Genomic DNA, 23,028 nt, shown 5'->3' on the forward strand with positions numbered 1-23,028 from the left:
CGAAATCGCGATCAAAATATGGTTATTTGCACAGCCCTACATGTAGCTACGAAATAGCGCTCGTCATTCAGTACACAAGATAAGAGTTTACTTCCAAAATAAAAGTTTTTCTCAATTACATTGTTTCTCTTGATTGTTAGGAGCTGGAATCAAAATCACGATTACAATTCCATTAACTGCACAGCCCTACTTCCTCCTCTCATGTTCTTGTCTTTCTTATTTTCTGCCCAGACCCTTTCTCCGGGCTCCCCGACACTCAGTAGTTTGGTAAATTTGGCAGCTGTTAGGTGCTCATGTGTGCGCTGTGAGGGTGTGCTGACAGGGCACACTGGCTATTTTAATGTGCGAGGCCTCCACAGACTTTGACATTCCTGGTCAAGGAGTCAGCTGTGCCATTAGGACCTCGTTGCCTGGGGACTCCGTCGTACAACAGTGGGATTGTGCTGAGATCTGCTCACAAGTGGCACGCACGAGATCCTCCGCTGTGTGCACGCAGGTACTACATACGTAGTCATAAGATATGTTTCATTCATGATTGGAAGCCTCGTGTCTGTTGGTTACTTCTTAAAGCAGTCATTGTGGTAGCTTGTTATTAAAAATCCATGATAGTTTTTATTTTCTTATATGAGCTGCAACACGTTAATACTGAGTACATCTACTCAAGTACTGCAGTAAGTAGGGGTGGGAATCACCAGAGGCCTCACGATACGATAACATCACGATACTTATGTCTAAATTGCAATATTCTTATATATTCTAGCAATAATATCCTTTTTACAACTTCAAGTTTTTCCCATTTTCAAATGCTGTCCCCAAAACGTAAACTTTAACATCTTGTTTTATCTAAAAAGATAAATTTCTCTGTTTGTTCATCTCACTTCAGTTTTATTGCTGCAAAATGGGATTGTCAAGAAGACAAACTGACCAACACATATATAATAATAGATCAATACTTGCCGTCTGTGTATCGATACAGTATTGCCACGGAAAATATCGCGATACTATGCTGTACTGATTTTTTCTTTTTAATATTTATTTTTTGGGGCTTTGCCGCCTTTATTTGACAGAACAGCTAGGTGAGAAAAGGGAGCGAGAGGGGGAAGACATGCAGTAAATCGTCACAGGTCGGATTCGAACCCTGGACCTCTGATTCGAAGCATAGACCTCTCCAGTATATGTGCGCCTGCTCTACCCACTGAGCCAACCCAGCCACTGTGCTGTATTGTTTTTTTTTTTCCAATACAGCATAGTGAACCCTAGCAGACACTTACTTTAGTGGCCCCTTATACTTCTACTCCTCTACAATTCAAAGAGAAACATTGTTCTTTTTACTGCATTATATTTATTCTACAGCTCAAGCTTAAGTACTGCAACCAACGGTTATTTTCATTGTCGAATAATCTGTCGATTATTTTCTCGATTAGTTGTTCGTTCTATAAAATGTCAGAAAATGTCGATCAGTTTTTCCTAAAGCTCAAGACGTCGTCCTCAAATGTCTTGTTTACATCTGCTGTTAGCTTTGGGCTACAACCGGAGCCCCATTTTTAAGCCTATATTTGTTTACATTTTTTGCAAATTGGCACCAGTAAAAGTATGCCGAATTAGCCATTAGCAGCTCCTGTTTGCAGTGTAGTCATGGATGTACAGACAACTATCACGGGATTGCTTCGATGCCGAAGAAAACTTAAAAACAGGATGATTCTCAGGGAAGTTCTGCAGTTATAAGAATCGTGTTTTGTCAATGATTCCTGGGCGGATGTTTGGACGTTTATTAACGGGCACCAGAGATGATGATGTCCTCGAGCAATGTGAGTCTGAATCTAAAAATACTGTATGTTTCTCATGTCTTTGTTCAGATTTGACTCTGACTGAGTTATGACTCATCCTCTGTGTCGGCCCCACAAAATGAAAAGTCTGTATTGCAGTAGAGCTGCAAAGATGAATCGATTAGTTGTCATCTGTTGAATTAATCAGCGACTATTAAGATAATCAATTAAACGGTTTGAGTTATTTTTTTTATGGAAAGCGTCTTAAATGCGAATATGTTCTAGTTTCTTCTCTCCTCTGTCAGTCTGACAGTAAACTGAATATCTTCTGAGTTGTGGACAAAACAAGACATTTGAGGACGTCATCTTGGGCTTTTTGGGGAACACTGATCCACATTTTTAACAATTTTCTGACATTTTTATAGACAAATCCATTAATGGAGAAAATCAACAGATTTTTCAACAATGATCGTTAGTTGCAGGACTATATGACGTACTAATTATTCAAAATAAAAAAGCAAAACAACTCTGGCTATCCTCACACTTTTCATTCAGTTTGAAATCTATGCAAACTTGAAATGTAGCTGTTGTTTATCTGCAGTCCGTTTTGGTGGCCGTCTGAATTTGACAGCTTTGTTATCTTGCCATGGAAAGTTGGCAACCTGTAGTTTTTCCTCGTCTGGCTGACAACTGGAAATAACGAGCCTCTGTCTCATACAGTTGAACAGTTGAATGTGCAGGCAGACACTAAAATAATCAGACTGTCCTCCCCCTGAAAAACTGTCCCGTAGGTTATTTGTTCAAGCAGCAATTACGACCTAAATTTAAGTTTTTAAGGAGGCAGGTTGTGGTGGTGGATGGTTGGATGGGTCAAACAAAACGCAGGCCTTTAACCTGGGAGAACAGAGGTCATGTCCTGTTTTAAAAATAAAAGTAAATGGCCAGTTTTTTTTACTTTTTACGAGCGTCACGTTCAGCGCCACGTTCAGCGCCACGTGCGCAACCTTCAGGAAGTGAAGTAAAGTCTGATTTTAGCCCAAACCACGATCTTTTTCTAAACTTAAAGCTTAAGTGCGTAACTTTTTGTTATTAATGAACGTCCGTTACATTCAAGCCGTTGCTAAATGAGTTGCTACAAAGCTAATTAAGACTATCAGCTCCACACAACTCTCTCTGGATTTCTCAGTATGACTATGTTCAGAAGATTGTGGCGTCTGCGAGTTTCCCGCGCAGAAATTACCTCTTCTGAAGAGTCTGTCATGTTTTTTTTTAATCTTCCTTGTCCTCCTTGGCTACTAGCAACTGCGTGGAGGAGGGGTGTTGCGTGATCACGGAAGGCTTGTATCATGTGGACGTGCCGACAGTGTTGTTGCATCATTGCTTAGAATTCCTCATGGGGGCGACACAAACTATACACTATAGCTTAGTAGTTTTGGTACCCAAACGTAACCAAACTGTAACGTTTCACAATGTTAAACGTGTTCAAAACCGTGACTTTTACGCTTAAAACAGACATTCTGTTTTTAGATATGAGGTTGTATTTCCTGCCAGTGCTAGGGGCGCTAATTTAGGAAGCACTCCTGTGGATCGTATTAGAGGGTAGGGAACAAATGACCCATTTCATCATGTGTTTAGAGGACTTATAATATAAATAATGTATATATAAAGTATAATAATCACTTTTAAAAAACCCAAAATGGGAACAACAACATGTGTTTGACCAAGACAAATTGATTAAAAGACAATTAAAAGACAATTCATGTCATGTTCCTGGAAGAATTAGTGCAGCAGAGCATGATGTATGAAGCACTCAACTAGCACTACCTTTAATGAGGCCCTCTGTGCTTATTTAAGCAGATACACTGCATGTAATGGTGCATTTTGCAAGACGACTTCATTCCCCCTGAGCTCGGAGGTGAGAGGCCGGCTCCTCTCGCTCCTTAATGAGAGCACACAGCCAAGAGAACAAGTCCTCCACACTGCTTCTCTAACTAAAGTCACATGAAAATCAGGGCTTTCACCGCCATAATAAGGTTTAGGTGCAGCACACAAGCCGTTTTGGGCAGCACCTTAGCTAAATTAATGAAACTAAAAGACTTTCTTAGATCTAATGATGTAGTCAGACTTCTTTTAAAGGTTGTCTTTAAGGCTTTTTAGTGTTATTTATGTATTATCTGGTCTAGCTTTTCCAACGTTTAAGACCCAGATATGTTAACGTGCAAAATTATGTGAAAAAGAGATGCAAAACTACCACAGAGGGACACAAACCAACTACAAAGAGACTCCAAATGACCACAGAGACCCAAAACAACCCCAAAGAAAACAAAAAGACACAACAAAGAGACGATAGATAAAGAGACAATATCCCTCAAAGAAACACAAATTAAATTATTAATTTAATTTTTTTTTTTTTATCATCACACTTTTGTGAGGAAGGACATTTAAACCTCTCGCCAAATACGCACAACTTAGTCTTCCACAAACTAAAGGAAACCACTGGAAATAGATCGTATATCAAAAGACTTGAAGCACGATATTGACAGATGTGGTCTGTGAGTACGAGGTGAACTATGTAAGAGTGCAGCAGTGACTCACAGTGAATTCCACAAGTATTTGGACCGAGATGTTTTAGTCTTTTGTTTTAGGTCTGACATATTTGCACAGTATGTCTAAAATATATATAACTTATGTGTTTTTATCATGGTATTTCCATGGTTTCCAAATAGAAACGTGAGACTCCAGATGGCTGTAGTCTGAGTGCAGTAAACATTATGGCTGAGGGTCAAATGGAGCCGACAGACATGTTGATGTTTGTTTAAAATATTCCTTTATTCTACCTAAAGTTGCCCGGTCCACTGCTTTGTTCCAGACTGAAATATCTCAACAACTAATGGATGGATTGCTATGATTTTTTTCTACAGACATTCATGGTTCCCAGTTGATTAATCCTAATGACTTTAGTGATCCCCGGACGTTTCCTCTAGTGCCAACAGCAGGTCATCTACCAAATATGTCGGCACCAAATTTTGAACTGTGGTGACTTTTTCCCCCACTAGCATGTCAAATGTGTCACTTATTCAGCGATTTGCTTGATGGATTGGCTAAAAATGTAAACAATTCCAAACCATTCCACGATTAGGGTTCAGTACAGAAACCCAGAGCTAGTACGGCACCAGTGCATAAACGACCGGTATCTACCTGACCAAATGGCAACGCGGATTTCGATAACTCATTTCGGTGCCACTAAAATGTCTGCGCTGCTCTCTGATGCTCCGAAACAGACGTTAGAGGCAACAGAAGCATCGCTGCACGTGACGCTAGTTAACATAATACACTTGGCAACAGGTAACGTTAGCCTACCGTTAGCTAGCAGCTGGATTAAACACGGTTAAAATGCTGACAGCTAAACGGTGTAAAGTGTGACTGTATTTCACTGTAGAGGCTTCCAACAGCGGGACATAACAGTCTGCAGCTGCCACTGTCAGAAAAACAACACAGACTGCGTTGAAACTGTTAAGGTTCATAGTGCATTCAAAGTTATTGTAAAACACCCTCTTCCCATCTGGTGGTTGTTTTTGTTGTTTACCAGCAATTTACTGGTAAAATAAGTTATTGTTATTACGATAAACAAGCCGTTCTTTAACGGTCGTCTTGTGCTCTTCTTTTTTACATTTAAAAAAAAAAAAATATCGGTTCAGGCACTGTTTTAAAAGTATCGCTTTAGCACCGGTATTGGGAAAAACCCAAACAATACCCAACTCTAGCAACGATATAGGTCGTAACCAGTTTAACAGTCGCAGTTTTAAACACGTTTTTAACGTTGTGAAACTGTCGCAGTTAGATCATGTTTAGGCACCAAAACTACGTAGTTTAGTTTGGAAATAGATCTTGTTTTATGTCAAAATCAGACGTTACTTCAAACGTAACTTCACTACCAGTTACGCAAGTGATGTGACTAAAGTCAAAAGAATCACGAAACCTGGTCTCCTGGGTGAATGCAACGCTACAACTATTGTTTATTCCAATAGAGTATGTGGAGTCGAGTATATTAAAATGAAATGTAAAAAATAATATACCAGTATACCAATATAATAATAGTTTAAATAGTATTAAGTAATAAACAGCAAATAAGATCAACTGTTGTAGTGCACTTTCACAAACTTTTGAAAACAAGTAATAAATAAAATACAAATAAAAGAAAAAGAAGTCAGATCAAAAATAAATCTGTGTCGTTCAGAACACAAGAGAGAGAAAATAAGAGTTTACTTGCGAAACATAATGTACAAAATAATACATTTTTCTCGATTACATTGTTTTTGTGAATGTTAGGAGCCAAAATCTAAATTGGACTAATTGCAAGATCCATCATCACTTTGCAAAGTCTCCATTAAAATACCCCTCCACTGTAAATGTGTTCCTCTCACAGCTGGAGAGCGCCGTGTCCGCGCTGATCTCCCATCACCACTTTCATCCTGCTCTCACCTCCCAGGAAGCGCAGCAGTAATGTATGCAAGCATGCACATGTGAACAGTGGGACTAATGCAGCCTGTGAGCAATGTAATACCTCGCTAGGCAGTGTGCCAAATCAAGCCAGGATTATACCACATGCTCCCAGTGGTCCATTATGATCACGCTAGGATCACTCCGATCCAACCCCGCTGACGTGTGTGTGTGTGTGTGTGTGTGTGTGTGTGTGTGTGTCCCTTTAAGCAGTACTGGAGGAAGTATTCAGATCCTTAAAGGGGCGCTATGCAGTTTTGGCAATTTCTTCGCTGTTTTCTCACTTTTGCTGGCAGGTTTCTCTATAGAGCTCCCCCTACAGCTTCGGAATAGATATTTGGCAACACTGTCGTGAAAACTCTTTGGCGACTCTCTCCCCTCCCATCTTCTCCCTCTGATCATGTGCATTTGTTTTCAAAGAAGCCGGCGAACGCACGTAGTAAGCCCGTAACAGACAGCGATCATAGTAAAAACCTTTACAGACAATGGCAACATCCTGAGGTCACAATAACAAGAAATACAAAGGTTAAACTGAGTTTATCCCAAAGATACTTACAAGTGCAACAGCAAGAACGCCAGGTCAGCAACGGATTAGCAGGCTATTGCTTGTCTCAGTTCTCGCCGTTCTGAAAACGCAGCTCCGATGTTTACTCGTGTCTGACTCCTCGCTCGGTCAGTCCAGCTCAGGCCGTTTCCTCTTTCTCTGTTCCTCCGACAATGCTTTCCTAGCTTTCTGCTTCTTTTTTGACGACTCAGCCATGACGATAGTGTGCAAAACTCCATCGCTACCTTGTAGCTATCTGGTTCCTGTATGTGTGCAGTGCGGTAAAGCAATTTGTTACATCGTGAGACCTGATATCACGCGATACTTCCTGACGCTGAGGCCGACGGCTCGCCGGCCCAAAGTTGCAAGGGTGGTTTTTCCGCTCACAGGCTCTAGGGGGGAGAGAGACGACTACCATTCAACCTAAAAAAAAGTCATATAACCATTCCAATGACTCCGAAGCTGTTCAGATAAGGCAAATCCCGTCTACGGAAAGGCGTTCAACTCCCTATTCAGCCCCATTGTATCGAATTTGGTTGCAGTTCCACCAGAGTTCCACTGGGGGTCATCGCGGTCCAGTGCTAAATGAATGGGACTCTATGGAGCTAGACGGCTAAATGTGTCTCTTTCGCCTGATTGTCGCTGAGAAATCTCAGATTTGATTGTAGTTTTTGCAAGTTCAACATGGATTATAGGTCAAAAGTTGAATGAACGAGTACTTATGTCCTTTCGATTTCTTACAGGTTGAGTCGTTGTTGCCCATAACACGCTAGCATTCTGCTAATGAATGCTGATTGGTCAGTGAAGGACTGATTACGATCAGAGATCCCGCTTGACGGCATCCAAAGCAGAACCAGAATGTCAGAGTGAATATTTCGGCGTGGTCTTTAAAACATCAGCAAACCTCTTTCTAGCATGTGTATTAACAGGGAGAGTCTAACCTGTCCGCTGTGTTGTATTAACAGGGAGAGTCTAACCTGTCAGCTGTGTTGTATTAACAGGGAGAGTCTAACCTGTCAGCTGTGCTGTATTAACAGGGAGTCTAACCTGTCAGCTGTGCTGTATTAACAGGGAGAGTCTAACCTGTCAGCTGTGTTGTATTAACAGAGAGAGCCTAACCTGTCAGCTGTGTTGTATTAACAGGGAGAGTCTAACCTGTCAGCTGTGTTGTATTAACAGGGAGAGTCTAACCTGTCAGCTGTGTTGTATTAACAGGGAGAGCCTAACCTGTCAGCTGTGTTGTATTAACAGGGAGAGTCTAACCTGTCAGCTGTGTTGTATTAACAGAGAGAGTCTAACCTGTCAGCTGTGTTGTATTAACAGGGAGAGTCTAACCTGTCAGCTGTGTTGTATTAACAGAGAGAGTCTAACCTGTCAGCTGTGTTGTATTAACAGGGAGAGTCTAACCTGTCAGCTGTGTTGTATTAACAGGGAGAGCCTAACCTGTCAGCTGTGTTGTATTAACAGGGAGAGCCTAACCTGTCAGCTGTGTTGTATTAACAGGGAGAGCCTAACCTGTCAGCTGTGTTGTATTAACAGGGAGAGCCTAACCTGTCAGCTGTGTTGTATTAACAGGGAGAGCCTAACCTGTCAGCTGTATTGTATTAACAGAGAGAGTCTAACCTGTCAGCTGTGTTGTATTAACAGGAGAGTCTAACCTGTCAGCTGTGTTGTATTAACAGGGAGAGTCTAACCTGTCAGCTGTGTTGTATTAACAGGGAGAGCCTAACCTGTCAGCTGTGTTGTATTAACAGGGAGAGTCTAACCTGTCAGCTGTGTTGTATTAACAGGGAGAGTCTAACCTGTCAGCTGTGTTGTCGATGCTTCGAGAGAACAAAGGAAGCGACTCAGAGCTTGCCGTAAAGCAGTATCTCTGGCCGTATATGTGTATGACGTCATTGACATTTTAAAAGGCTTTTTAGAACAAAAAAGCCTTTTAAAATAATCTAACACCCAGCAGTGTGCATTTTCTTAGCCTCCCCTTTCGAATGCAACATTCAGATTACTAGACAAAAACTTATATCCTGAGAAAAGTGGATGTTGAGTGGTACAGCTCCATAGAGTCCCATTCATTCTGCACTGGCCTGTGAGCGCCCCCTATATGGATCTCTGGAACTGCAACCAGTTCAGAAGCCGGAAGTAACGAGAGAGTGGACCTTCTTCCCTTATTAGAAATTCTTTGGTTAAGGTAAATTAAGCTAAAAAAAAAACTGCATAGTTCCCCTTTAACTTCAGTAAAAGTAATAATACCACATTGTAAGAATACTCAAGGAAAAGTTATGCGTTGAAAATATCGAAGTAAAACGAGGGCTGCACGATATGAGGAAAATATTGCGATAACGATATTACTTGCGATAGATCAACAGACATTAAAGCTTTAGTGCGTAACGTTTTGATATTAATGAACATCCGTTACATTCAAGCCATTGCCAAATGAGTTGCTACAAAGCTAATTAAGACTATCAGCTCCACACAACTCTCTCTGTATTTCTCAGTATGATGTTCAGAAGATTGGTGTGGTCTGGTGACTTTCCCACGCAGAAACTCGAGTGAAAATGACCTCTTCTGAAGAGTCTGTCATGTTTTTTTAATCCTCCGTGTCACCTAACTTAAAAGAAATCTCTAAGTGCCTTTCACAATGTTTTTATTGCGTCGGCTGAAAAACACGATACATTGTGCAGCCCTAAGTAAAACTATGTGAGTATTATCTTCTCTCCTCTGTGACAGTAAACTGAATATCTTTGAGTTGAGGACAAAACAAGACATTTGAGGACGTCATCTTGGGCTTTTGGGGAACACTGATCCATATTTTTCACCATTTTCGTACATTTTCTAGACCAAACAACTCCTCTATTTATCCAGAAAATCGAGAGATTAATCACAATCACAACAATGAAAATAATCGTTAGTTTCAGCCCTACTCTGGTTGTTTGCAGCTATAAAGAAGACTTTTTATTTTTATTTTTTTTTTATCAGGTTGCAGAATAGCTGTAGCTTAAATCCAGAGTGGGGAAAGTTGCATGGAGGCTAAACGACAGTATGTGCAGAGAGGGAGAATGATATAGGGGAAAGGGACAAAGAGAGAGGAAGAGAGGAGAGGAAAAAGGAAGAGAGATGTGCGAGAGGAACCCATGTTTGTTGGAAACAGAAACAGGGACAGCGGCAGGGAGAGATCCTACGTTAGCAAGAGCAAGCATGATCCCGCTGTGAGGCCTGGCTGCTGCTGGGGCTATATTTAGCTTCTGTTGCCATGTGCTGGGAATGTGCATGGCAGAGGGAGACACACACACACACACACACACACACACAGACAGACGCACACATGCACGCACACACACATACAATCGCAGACACACACACACACACACACACACACACACACACAATTACACGCATGCACACACACAATGGTTTTACTAGTGGTCATGCACTCCTGCACGTGGGAGTCTGTGTGCACAGTTTCAGGGGTTGTGATGTGATTGAAGGTTTTCTCGTGATTTCATATCACCAGTTTCTTTGTCTTTATTAGATGTGAAAGTTATGAATGTATATACACGCACACACACACACACACACACACACACACGAGTGTTCCCCTTTCGCTCACACACACTGACACGTGATTTTTTTTTTTTTTTCATATAAGGCAATCACTAAAACTGGAGGAAGGGGTTGTGAAGATTTTCCGTGCCGCACAGCTCTATAAATCATAAAAGCTTCAGTAGAAGATGAATTATTTCGACCTTTTAAAAACAGGTTGATAAAGATGTTCTGCAGCCTCAAAGATATATTAGGTGTGTGTTGCTCGAGGCAGCAGCGAGGATAGAAGATGAAACACTGCTTTGGTATATATTTCCCCTTCATCTCTTGACCTCTTCAGTTGCCATTTTGTCTCTTTAAAGTTAAATGCACATCACTCCGTACAGTAATCTGCCCAACCCACGATGTAGAGCAGCGCTGCAGAGCGGAGCTCAGCATCTCTCATTGGTGGTGTAGTCGGGGTCCAGAAACAGCCCAAGGTGTCGTCGCCATGCAAACCCGAGCAGGCTGTGCCAATGAGAAGAAGCTGACTTCCTCTCAACCGCCTCCGATTGGCTGAGTTTCTTTAAGTCTGTTATTGTGAAGTGTAAAGAGCAGATTGACATTTAATTTGCAGAGTGCTGTGAAATTCAGGCTGTTGTGCGTGTTTCTCTGGTATATGGCGAGTTCTGTGTTACAGAGGACCCCGTCTCTCGACAGTATGTCACTAAATCATGTTAGAATTGATCGCAGAAAGAAGTGGACCCAGTTACAAACCTACGAACTGCTCAGGTTAAAAAAAACGGAAGATAAACAACAGAACTGAATGCATAATACAGAAAAACAAGCAACTGACTTAAACAAAGTGACTTAGGTTGCTGTCATACCTGCGCAGTTTGGTCCGTTTTAACCGGACCCTGGAGCGTTTCATCAGATAGTCCGGTTGGCTTGGTGTGAAAGCTCATTCAAAACTGTGGTGCGGACCTAACAACCGAGCTCTGGACCGCTTGAAAACGGGGTCTTTGCTTCCAAGTGAACTAGAGTTTAATTTACTTCAGGTGAGAACGCGAACCGACCCAAATATAGGAAGTCAATCAAAAACAGAGCATTTAATAGCCTGGAGTTTCAACCTCAAGCACACAATTTACATACGTAAATTAAGAAACGATCATTTTCAGATCCATAACTTATTGTGAGCAAACATCGCTGGCCGTCTGTGTGACATCATCATCTCTCTCTCATCAGGGCCGCCCTCTCCTTCCCTCGCTGTCTGTTAACTGCTCACATTGTTCGCCTTCTTCTAAGATAGGCTATTACGGTAGAAACCTTAAATCAAAACCAGAAAACCCAAGACGTTATGAATTTGTGTCCACGAGTTTCACTCGGATATTCTGTCTAATAAACCACCGACCGTTTCGACCGTGTGACATTTGTTCAAAATATTTGGTGCGTTTGAGAGAGTGCAACGTGAACGCAAACCGAACCAAATGAAAGATGCAACAATGTTGTAACTTCAGCCACGAATCACACCGAGTCTACGAACTATACGTAGTAGTCAATGACGTCATTCGAAGGACCCTCGGATAGGGCTGGATATCGTTCAAACAATGTCGATAGCGGTACCAATACCACTACTGTGACTTCGATACCGGTTCCTAAAAGATACTTTTTCAATACCAATTTTATCAAAACAAAAAGAAATTACACATTACGGCACAAATCTTTTTGTTTATTTTTCAGCTTCTACTATCTGAGCCTCTGTGTTGAGTTTTTCCTGCGCGTCTCACGACGTGTAACATTACACAGCCAATCGCAAGCATTATTAGATCTTGGTAGAAGCTTGCTGCATGCTTATTGGCTCCCTGACGCTGAGATTAACCCCTAAAGTATTGCAATTGGCTATTGAATGAAGCTTCATTTTTCGATACTTTAGAGGCAATTTGCCTAAAAAGTATTTAATTCGGGACCCAGCCCTACTCTCGGACCCAAGGTTGAAAACCACTGACAAGTCTAACGGCAGGCTAACTGTAACATTATCTCCAAATAATGTAACGTTACTAATACACTGGTGTTTCACTTTGAATTCTTATTTTTACTAAACTTGACAGTGATGTCTTTAGGTATAACCTTGGATGAAGTGACACCCTATTGTTCTGGGAAGGTTTGAAATTCTTCCGGTTGATTCAGGCTAACCATACATTTCTCCTAGCTTGGCTGACTTCTTTTGTAGCGTCTCCCTCGTTTTCCCTCTGTATTTTTCTGTAAAAACGTAACGCTAATTGCTTCGTTTTGCTATAGCTAGACTTGTTGTTACAGCCATAGATTACACGGGTAGTGACTATTTCCTCCTTAAAATGAAATAGTTTTCGTTTAACTTGTGAAATGCTCCTCAAATCGCTCATTAACCTAGACGCTGCCGTGCAGTTGTTGGCGCTTAACGGACGGTGGCGCTCTATCCATACAATATGGTGGATCGCGTTCGCGTGACGTCATCGGAATACTGTGTATAGGTGTGAAAGCGACCTTAAAGCAACAGGTTTTTTTGCTTTCTGGCCAGACTCTGATGTCTGTACGCTAAATATAAAGATATAACCAGCAGCCAGGTAGCTTAGCTTAGCATGAAGACTGGAAACGGCGGGAAATCAACAACTCAGTCTCTTAATTTTGACTTTTAATATTATACCTTTTGATCTCAAATTTCGGACTCATTCGTCTCATAATGTTGACTGATGTCAGATTCTTTACTTTTTATTTCAGAATTCAGACTTTTTCCCCAAATTGGACTCACAATGGACTTTAAAGGCAGTTGTCATACTATAGACAGAAAAAGAACCCCACACCTCAGATCTGTGAGTTACTCACACTGATTTTTTAACTAGCTCTAGGATTTAGAGAGATTAAAATGTAATTTTCATAGTTGAAACATGATTTGATGCCATTAAATTGGAGCGAGAATATTAAAGTGGACATATAATGCTTTTCCGTATTTTCTGTCATATCTACAGTGTTATAATGTCTGATTTTCATGTTAAACGTGGCTTTAAACTTTAAATAATGTGGCAAACATATTTTACACATTACTCCTGAAACATGTTCAGTACATATAGTATTTGGTTTAAAAGCCTTTATCTGTGATTTTTGACATTAGAAAGAGCTGCTTCGTTCCATTACAATCTAACATTAGCCTATTGCTAACTATTAAGTAGCTGCATGCTAACGCGACATAGCTGTAATCTTGGCGGCCAATGCTGGTAATTTCTCCCCAAATTCCGGTCACTTTACTGCTAGGACATGTGCGGTCGTGTAATATTTGGTTTAGAAGCCTTTATTGGTGATTTTTAACGGTACAAAGTCCTGCTACTGCAACGTTACTCCATTGCAGTAGCTCCAGCTGATACTAGCTAGTGAAACAAAACTGGAGCGCACTGGAGATTCCAGGAAACACGCTGGCCAATCAGAGCAGACTAGGCTTATTCGGGAGGAGGGCTTAAATAGACAGGCGCTACAGAGCGTCTCATACAGAGCGTCTCATACAGAGGTACAGGCAGTAACATTAAAGCATGTAAACATGTTGTAGTACAAACACAAAATGTCATTCAACAGGTCATTCAAACACAAAACAAACTTTCAAACATATTAATATTAACATATTATTTTAACACTGTTCCACTTTCAAACTTGTTTTACAGGATTATGTCTTTAATTTTCCGGTTTCAACAAACAGAGAAATAGAAAAATAGCTTAATGAACAATAACCACAAATATATCAGTAGTTTTAAGGAATATCCTGTTAAAACTTTCCCTATCAAAGGAGATATATTTAGTTAGTACAAATCATTTATTTAGTGATTGAAAATACAATAAAGTTAAACTATCTGAAAATACTATAACGATAAATAAAGTTAAACTATCTGAAAATACTACAACATTAAACTATCTTTAGTGAAATCAGTGCAGAGAACATTACAGATGGTTGCTCCATCTAGTGGCGAAGCAGAATAAATGTAAAATAACAAATCTTTTTGCATAATTCTGGATACATTTGAAAACTGTTGAACAGCAATACTTTTCAGGTAATTTTGAAGTGGGTGAGGCGGCGGACGGCGTCCTGTTGACACATCTCCACCGTCTGGTATTCAGCCTTGTGGGAAGTGCTGATGACCCAGCCTCTGCACCTCACCGACTCAAACGTGGTCAGAGACGTTCCCGTGGTTCTCTTGTAGAAGAGGAACCGGTCCATGTCTCCGTCGTCGCTGATCTTTTTTAAATGCTCCTTGCTGCATTCCTGCCGGACAGACAAAGAGAAAGTGTGTCTCATTCGTTCCCTAGCTGTGTGTGTACGTGCGTGTGTGTGTGTGTGTGCGTGCGTCTGTATGCGTGTGTGTGCGTGCATGCGCGTGTGTGTGTGTACGTGCGTGTGCACGCGTGTGTGTGCGTTACCTCCAGATTGAGCACAGCCTTCCCGTCCTTCATGCAGCAGGACATGTGTAGTGTGTTGGTGATGGACAGGACGACGGCCCCTACTTCATCAGCCGAGACGTTCGGAGTGATGTACCGCGACAACTTAAAATTCACTAACAGGGAAAAAACAGACAGAGAACAAGATTTGAATGGGTAGATATTTTTTAATCTAAACATGAGTGTCAAACACAGTGCAGTAACAGTACAATATTTCCGTCTGAGAGAAGTACATAAAGTAGAAATTCTAAGAGAAAAGGTCAAAATTAAGAGATTAAAAAGGTCAAGATTATGGGATAAAAGTATAAATTATGAGATATAATGTATAAATTACAGTATAAAGTTGCATAACAATGAAAATACTAAAGTAAATGTACTTTGAGTACCTTTCTTGTCGCCGTTTCCTCCCTGCAGAGTCACGGCCTGCAGTTTTGACCCCCCTGGCGCCTGGATGATGTATTTCTGTGAACAGTCACACAGAGTGCACAGATTACCACTGTTGATACGCTGGAATATTCTCTTCACGCCCGCGGACGAAGTCGTCGTGACGTGTGTTACTGTGGAGAGATGGAGGCAGATATTAGAAAAGGAGTCAGGATGACGCGTCCCGGCTGCTAGCTTTCAATGTAATCTCTCATTCAGCATTTCTTTCGTTGTTCTTTCTGAAAAAATGTAGCGTGTTCCTGGAGTTTACTTTCCATATTGTCAGTACAAACTGAAATTGAAACCTATTGTGATTTGTGAGCATCGTAGACATCTATAATCAATAATGGACATCTGGGATGTCACCCAATGGTTTGTGGGCTGCTGTTTTGAAGCCTCAAGTTTGGGAATTTGGACATCGCCGTCTTGGGTTTTTATAACAGGATGTGACGTTTTCTTGACGAGAGGGTGTAACCAGGGAGGATGACGCAACCAAGCCAGTGCTGTTTATGGTCAACCCGTTCTCACAACAAACTTATACGGACGCTTGGTCAGTAGCTGTCAGCTAGGGCTGTTGGAACGAATTCCGAAATTTGCCTTGGCCTACACGCATGTGAAAATGAAATGCTTTTGTTTAGTCTGATGATCAATAAAGTTTTTGAATTGTATCAAAATCGTACACGTTCCCTTAATACATACATCCACGCGGTATCATCATCATCATCACAATACTATCAAAAATGGTGGAGAGCGACGTCTCCACGGAAACGGAGATCACCAATCCTGACAATTTGAGAAGCGATGTGTGGAAGGTGTTTGGATTTCAATCCATAAATGGAAACATTACAGATAAAGAAGTGGCAATCTGCAGAATATGCAAAATCCGAATGAACTATCACTCCTCAACGAGCAACCTGAAGGCACAACTGACAACGTTACACCCTGACAAGCTAGCTAGCTCCGAGGAGCCGCCGCTAAAACAGGCAAGAATTACTTCTTTTCTGCCTCTCTCCTCATCACGGGGCTTACCAGCTGTCCGCCAAAAGGCGATAGCAATTGTGTTCAATAGAAGCTGTGCAGGTCGTCTGAGCAGCCATTGGTACATTTTCTGCGGGGCTAAATTACATGGTATCTGATCAGGGCATGAACTCCAGTACTCGCCGATACCAGCGTTTTAGGCAGTATTGGAGGCTTTTCCGATACTGGTATCGGTATCGGAACATCTCTGTTTGCTACCAATGGGTGACGTCGCTGATGCTACGTGCAGTCTGTGATGGGAAGCAAGTTATTATAATTGTTACAAATGTCAGTGGGTTATGAATGAGGTTTTCTTACTTGGGAACAGAACCTGGAAGTTCTGGTTTCACTTTCGTCTCTTTCTAACATTTAAGGATGTGAAACGGTGCGTTCTGTGGTTACTCACCGGTCACCAGGCTCTCCATGATGGCGCTGCCGAGCTCCTCGTCGCTGAGCTCGCTGTCGCAGCGAGTCAGGGACTCTTTCATCCTGTTCACCGCCAGCAGCAGGTTAGCAACAGACTGCAGGGTCTTTCGATTGTGGCTAACCAACATGTCCAGTCCCTTGTCGAGTTGGAAGAACTCATCCTGAACGTCCTACACACACACACACACACACACACACACACACATATATATATATATATATATATATATAAAGTACTGCAACTTTTGCATCCCAGATGTCTACAAGATTGGGGCAAAAATAATTATTGCATAAAGTCGCTGTTGTTTTAATGTGAAATGATTAATTATTCACCTTGTGCCAACATGAGTAAATATATATTTAAATTAACCTTCTGTTTTTAAATCAAGTAGCTTGTGAAAAATAAGGTGTGTCTGAATAAGAAGTTGCATCTGTTATTATATTTCATCTTATTTTGTGTCAGATGCATATTTAATACAATATTCAAGTACATATAAGCATTAGATAGGTATAGGTATTAATGGACTCAGATAGGGCCAAAAAAACCTTGATCCATAGGTGTAATTTACAGGGGGGTAATGTATAATCAAAACTGGCCAGGGCAACCGCCCCAAAACCTATTATAATATTCTTCTTTATAATATGAGATAAGGACATCTGAAAGTGAGAATACGAGAGTGTGTGAGAGGACATGAGTTACTGCCGGCACGGCCTCTAATAAGTAAATCATTTGACTTACCGTCATGTCAAAGCAGCTGTCCTCAAATCCTGTCTCATCGCAGTCCGGTGAGCTGAAATACAAAACAGATAAATATATATAATATGTATTGAATAAATACATGTTAATTCACAGTTGCTAGTCTTCCAGTACTTTTCATTAGGATGCACGTGAATCTAGTACTTCGTGATGTAAAGCCGTAATCAGCAGACCAAGGGCGTAACTTTGGGTTCAACATTGGGGGAGCTTGAGATCTCCAACTTTCTAGGGAGGTCCCTGGAAAAAAGCGTCAAAAAAATAAAAAGAAATGATCAAATAAACAACAACCTTGAAAGGCGACAACTCAGCGGTGCTCCAGAATGAAAGATCTGCTGAATATAGCGGTCTGTTTTTATGCACGGGGCTGAGATGTGTTAACATTCAGAGTTTTATTCAAGTATTTCTTATTTTGTTTAAAAAGCTGCGGACAATTCGGCGGAATTTATCTTTCGCAGATTTATGCGTCACCCTGGTAATTAGTTAATTTTAGCAAGCCCAATTTACAGCGGTGGACGAAGTATTCAGATCCTTTTACTGAAGTTAAAGTACTAATACACACTCTGAAAATACTCCACTACAAGTACAAGTCCTGCATTCAAAACCTTACTGAAGTAAAAGTATGTATCGGCTAAATGTAGTTCCAGTACTTCAAGTAAAAGGTATGTTGCAGTGAAATGTTCCTTTGTCAGTGTTTTCCTCTTCTGATGTTTCTGGATTAATATTCCTGCTGCATTAATGTTTATGTTGTATTTTACTGCTGTAGATGTTTATGGTTGTGCTCATTTTAACTCCTTTATATACTGTTGGGTAGTTTAATCTACAGCAATGCATCATGGTCTATAAGATCATACGTTTGTAGCGTCTCTGTCCTGTGAGAACCACGTATCACTAAAAAGGTTTTTAAACTGTTTATGTTGTAGAAAAACAGCCCTGTTTTCAGCTTTGTGACGATTAGGGCTGCAACTCACTATTATTTACGTCTATAAAATGTCCGAAAATAATGAAGACTGCCCATCCCGGTTTATAAAAGTCCAAGGTGATGTCTTTAAATGTCTTGTTTTGGCAGTTCAAAACCCAAAAATGTTCAATTTATTCTGAATTTCAAACTGAGAGAAGCAGGAAATCTCCATATAAGAGAGGCTAAAATCAGCATTTTCTGCCATTTTTGCATGAAAAATTACTCGTAGCAGCTCGTGTATTTTCCAGCTGATCCCAGAGGATTTTTAAAGACTTTATTTGGCTTAAGAAGGAGGAGAGTTTTCTCAACACGTAAAGGAAGACGTCATCCTTCAGTTTATCAGCAACATTCAACATCAACACATCTGGAGATACGTGGTTTTCACTGGACAGGAAGGAGAGGAAAAACGGTCATCTGAAAAGTAACTAAAGCTGTCAGACAAATGTAGTGGAGTACAGAGTACAATATTTACCTCTGAGATGTAGAGGAGTACAGGTATAAAGGAGTAGAACATGGAAATACTCAAGTAAAGTACTTCAAAGTAAATGAATACAGGTTCTTAGTTACATTGCACCACCACTGCCAACACACACATTCAAGGTATATGTGAGAAGTGAAACACGTCGCCAGACAGACTAGAGCTCTTCCTTTTTCTGTCAGGATGTACCGCTGTTTGCAAATTATTTCCAGGAAATCCTGCTTTCAGCTTCATACGTGCTGATAAAACACTTTCACACAGATTTCTAGCACCTCCCAACCAGTATTGAACGAATACAAATACTTTGTTACTGTGTACGTCAGTAGAATTTTCACGCATTGCAAAATGGTTCTCCAATGTTTTCTCAGTTAGCCTTTTAAAATGATATCAGATTAGTAAACAGAATGGGCCTTTGGGGCATTGGATGAATGGTTGCTGATAATGGACGATGTAGATATTGCATTAAATATCAGCCACGTCTTTCTACAACAGTCGAGAGCCCTTTTGCAAAGATGTAAACACATAATGTAATCTGAAAACTGCTGCCCTGATTAAAAAAACAATGCAACTGATCTCAGCTGGTGTTCTGTTTATAATGGAGTGGAATGGACATTTCTAAGTGACCCCAAACTTTTGACCGGTAGTGTATTATTCTGGAAACCTTTAGTTTAACTCTACTACATTTCCTAAATCGAATGTATACTTTTACTCCGATACATTTCCCCTAAGCATCTTCCGTACTACAAAATAACATCGGAAGAAATTTGTTACACACCTGTGGCCGTATTTGCAAGAAATTAAAGTGAAAGATTCTCACAATTTAAAAAAAATAAATCTGTTTCAGTTTTTCTCTTTGTGGATGTCGGACTTTGAATTTTGAGTTAAGGAAGTTGTGGAAACCCTGAGTATTATGCTTCACTATAGGGAAGCCACAATAAAGTTCATAATCAATGTTTTTTTTTGTACTTCTAATAATGAAGTACATTTAATATCAGAAAACATCTTTTGTTCCTGAAGTACAGTAAATATCAAATACTTTGAGACTTTTACTTTAAGATTCTAAAAGGTGACTTTAACTTCTACAAAAGTCACTTTCCGGTAAGATACTTGTACTTAAACTTAAGTAATGCTTTCCAGTACTTTATACAAGACTGCTCTAAACACATCAAGTGTTTGTGTTTTAGTTTTTTTTTTTTTTACCAAGTTGTGAAGTAGAAAGCATTTGAAGTAAATAATAATGTAAGTTTAGGCTCAAACCACTTACCCGTCCAAAGCTTGAGACAGGTCGAAGTCACACATTGTCTCGATGTAAGCCGTTTAAAGATGAAATATGAATGATTACTGATTTCAGTGTAGACTAGTGCCAGGATGCGTCTTGGTCTGAGCGTCTCTCTTTTATACAGCCCCACGTGAAGCCACAACCTACAACAAGAAACACAACCTACATGAAAGGTTCCTTGTTGTAGGTTGTGGCTTCACCCGTTAACTCTCACATTGACATCCCAAACCACATTAAGGCACACTTCACTTTGTGCAATACGTAAGTTATTGACCCCAGCATGAGTTGATGAGAAATGTGCAATCATTATCAAGATGAAGTGCAATACGAGGGGGAGGATGTGTTGTGGGTTCTCTTCTGTGATTGTGAGGAAAGATGTGTGGAGGGTGTACTGTGTGTGTGGTTTATTAGATGTTCATTGAAGCATTGGATGAGATGATGTATGATTATGTTTCTATGTAGGTGAACTGTATTTTTATTGGGTGTTTATGTGCGATGTGTCGCCATTTCGTTTCTCTCGAATGCCCAAGATGAATTTCTCCTATAGGAGACAATAAAGGCTTATCTTAACTTAACTTGAACGAGTGTGCATTTCATTAGAATGAAGATTATACCACAAAAAACCTAAAGAAAACAAAACATCCTTTAGTTACTTAAGTACAAATTCAAAGTACTTGACTTGAATGTTTCCATTTTCTGCTATTTTATACTTCCTCTACATCTCAGAGGTAAATATTGTACTCTGTACTCCACTACATTTGTCTGACAGCTTTAGTTACTTTTCAGATGACAGTTTTTCCTCCCCTTCCTGTCCAGTGAAAACCTCGTATCTCCAGATGTGTTGATGTTGAATGTTTGTGATAAACTGAAGGGTGACGTCTTCCTTTACGTGTTGAGAAAACCAGTGTTGTGCCTGAACGCGTTCATTGAATGATAGTTAATGAACGTTACGTTACTGTGAACTCGGTCATTCTGGTGTCTGTGAACGGCACGCTCTCTCAGTTTAACTTCGTTCAATAGGTTGCCAGATTTCTATAGAGCCTTCCAGGCGAAAACCTGGCTAAAACACACCGTAAACAGGCCTTAATATGTAGCGGAACTGATAGAATACTTACTATACTATGACTTTTTTCGACCTACTATACTATTGCTTTTTATGATTTTTTTTCTTTGCTTTTGGGAAAACACTGATCCACATTTTTCACCATTTTCTGACATTTTATAAACCAAACCAAATCAAATTGAAAATAATCGACACGGATTAATCGACAGTGAACATAATTGTTAGTGGTAGGCCTAAAGAAAAAGCATTCCACTTTGGATACATTTACTGGGACACTAATGTCATCAATTTCACGTGTGCTTTTCCTACGACGACGAGTCAAAATGTCTGCTGTGAAAAAAGGTTTATTGTAGGAGGAGATGATGGATAGACCATCATACTTCACAGTATACTAACCTGGTTGTCTGACTAAAACCGACCGCTGCACTGGAAGTTCCTGTGGTAGGAAGAGGTGCTAGTGGTGAGACACACAGAGGCAGGTTGTTCTCGTTGACTTTTAACAGTTTGTAAAAAGATGTTCTCTTGTTTTCATAAATTCATATTTTGAATGGCAGTAAGCTACCAGTTTATTGTTGTTCCTATGAATAGTTTCACTGTTGTTAAACACTCTTCTCTATCACTGCTGCAGGTGATGTAATCTTCTGAAATTCTGAATGTTCCCGGTAAACATGAGCTCATTTAACCCAGAAAAACTTTCCCCCACCTCCAGTTTCTAGACACTGAGAAAGGGGGGTCAGTTAGCACAGTAAAGATGAGATGAATCCCTTTCGCTTTAACCTCAACCTTTTCAAAAACCACATATGACAGATACTGAGAGGTGTGAAATAGAGACGCTGTAACATGTCCTGACATGTTCTATCACTCACAGACAACGCAGCTCTCTGTGGGTTTTTCATCTCTAAATGTATGTAGGACGTCTCGGCAGAGATATTGCTAGCTAATGTAGAAAAACAAAGGTAGGTAGGTAGATGGATAGATGGATGACTTTATTAATCCATTAAAACAAAATATTAATAATTAAACCCTTGTATGCTCAACTGTTATTTCTTCCCATCTTTGTTGTCACACAATTTTTTTACATCTATTGACCTGCTCCGCAATCTGCACTAACTGTATATTTACTATATTGACTCGTTACCACATTTACCACACAGCATTTATATAGTCTGTCTATTGTTATATACTGTGTTATTACTGATCTTCATCACTATAGACCACACTTTGCACTAATTGTACTCTGACTCTTTACTACATCTCAGCATTCATACAGACTATCTATTCTTGCATATTATATTACTGAGCTACATCATTACCTTGACCACCACCAGGCTGTGAAACAGGTTGTTGTGAGTCAGCTGTGTGGTAGCCTACTTTTAAAAATGTAACCATTCAGAATATTGTCATCTTCGGAATAATAGTGAAATATTGGTGTGCATGTAAATGTACTGATTGTTTCTGCACTCTGACATCAGACTTCTTTTGATGTTGTGATATACGTTGGTCTTAAATTTCATAATGGTCATAAAAAATCTCAACGAATTTTGACTTGGTGAAAGCGGTAGAAACCCTGATTGCTGACTTTTTTAAGGCTTTATGTGAACCAAACTGTATGTGAGAAGGCTATATGAGAAATGCAAAGTACGTCAATAAACTACGCATGTTTGGCTCTTAATGTGATTCTCATTTTCTGTGTGGCTCTTAGTGAAATTGAGTTTAATACCCCTGCTGTAAATTGTGCAAGAAAGAAGCAACTCTTAAATATTTTTTTTATAACGCACCAGGTTAATGTTTACATTAAGAATTGACCCCCAAAAAGTTAGTTTAAAAGTACTTTTTACTT

At 40.1% G+C, this 23,028-nt stretch overlaps 1 protein-coding gene across 1 annotated transcript; it reads right to left on the reverse strand.

Annotated features, from left to right (window-relative positions):
* Positions 1–14,007: 14,007 nt before the first annotated feature.
* On the reverse strand, positions 14,008–20,252 carry il1b (interleukin 1, beta). The gene is made up of 6 exons (XM_078272156.1): positions 20,111–20,252; positions 17,393–17,444; positions 16,634–16,823; positions 15,174–15,344; positions 14,770–14,903; positions 14,008–14,614 (listed from the first exon to the last, which is right to left on the reverse strand). The coding sequence occupies exons 1-6, from the start codon at positions 20,143–20,145 to the stop codon at positions 14,399–14,401; spliced, it is 798 nt and encodes a 265-aa protein (XP_078128282.1). The 5' UTR covers positions 20,146–20,252; the 3' UTR covers positions 14,008–14,398.
* Between the last annotated feature and the right edge of the window lie 2,776 nt (positions 20,253–23,028).

The sequence above is a fragment of the Sander vitreus genome, chromosome 16, assembly GCF_031162955.1.
Source record: "Sander vitreus isolate 19-12246 chromosome 16, sanVit1, whole genome shotgun sequence".
In the NCBI taxonomy this organism is placed as follows: domain Eukaryota; kingdom Metazoa; phylum Chordata; class Actinopteri; order Perciformes; family Percidae; genus Sander; species Sander vitreus.

Bases quoted from the DNA above. Each gene is read 5' to 3' on its own strand.
- il1b (XM_078272156.1), bottom strand. From the start codon at position 20,145: ATGTGTGACTTCGACCTGTCTCAAGCTTTGGACGG. The intron at 17,445-20,110 runs GTAAGTGGTTTG...TTTGTATTTCAG, and splicing joins CTGTCTCAAGCTTTGGACGG to CTCACCGGACTGCGATGAGA. The intron at 16,824-17,392 runs GTAAGTCAAATG...GTGTGTGTGTAG, and splicing joins ACAGCTGCTTTGACATGACG to GACGTTCAGGATGAGTTCTT.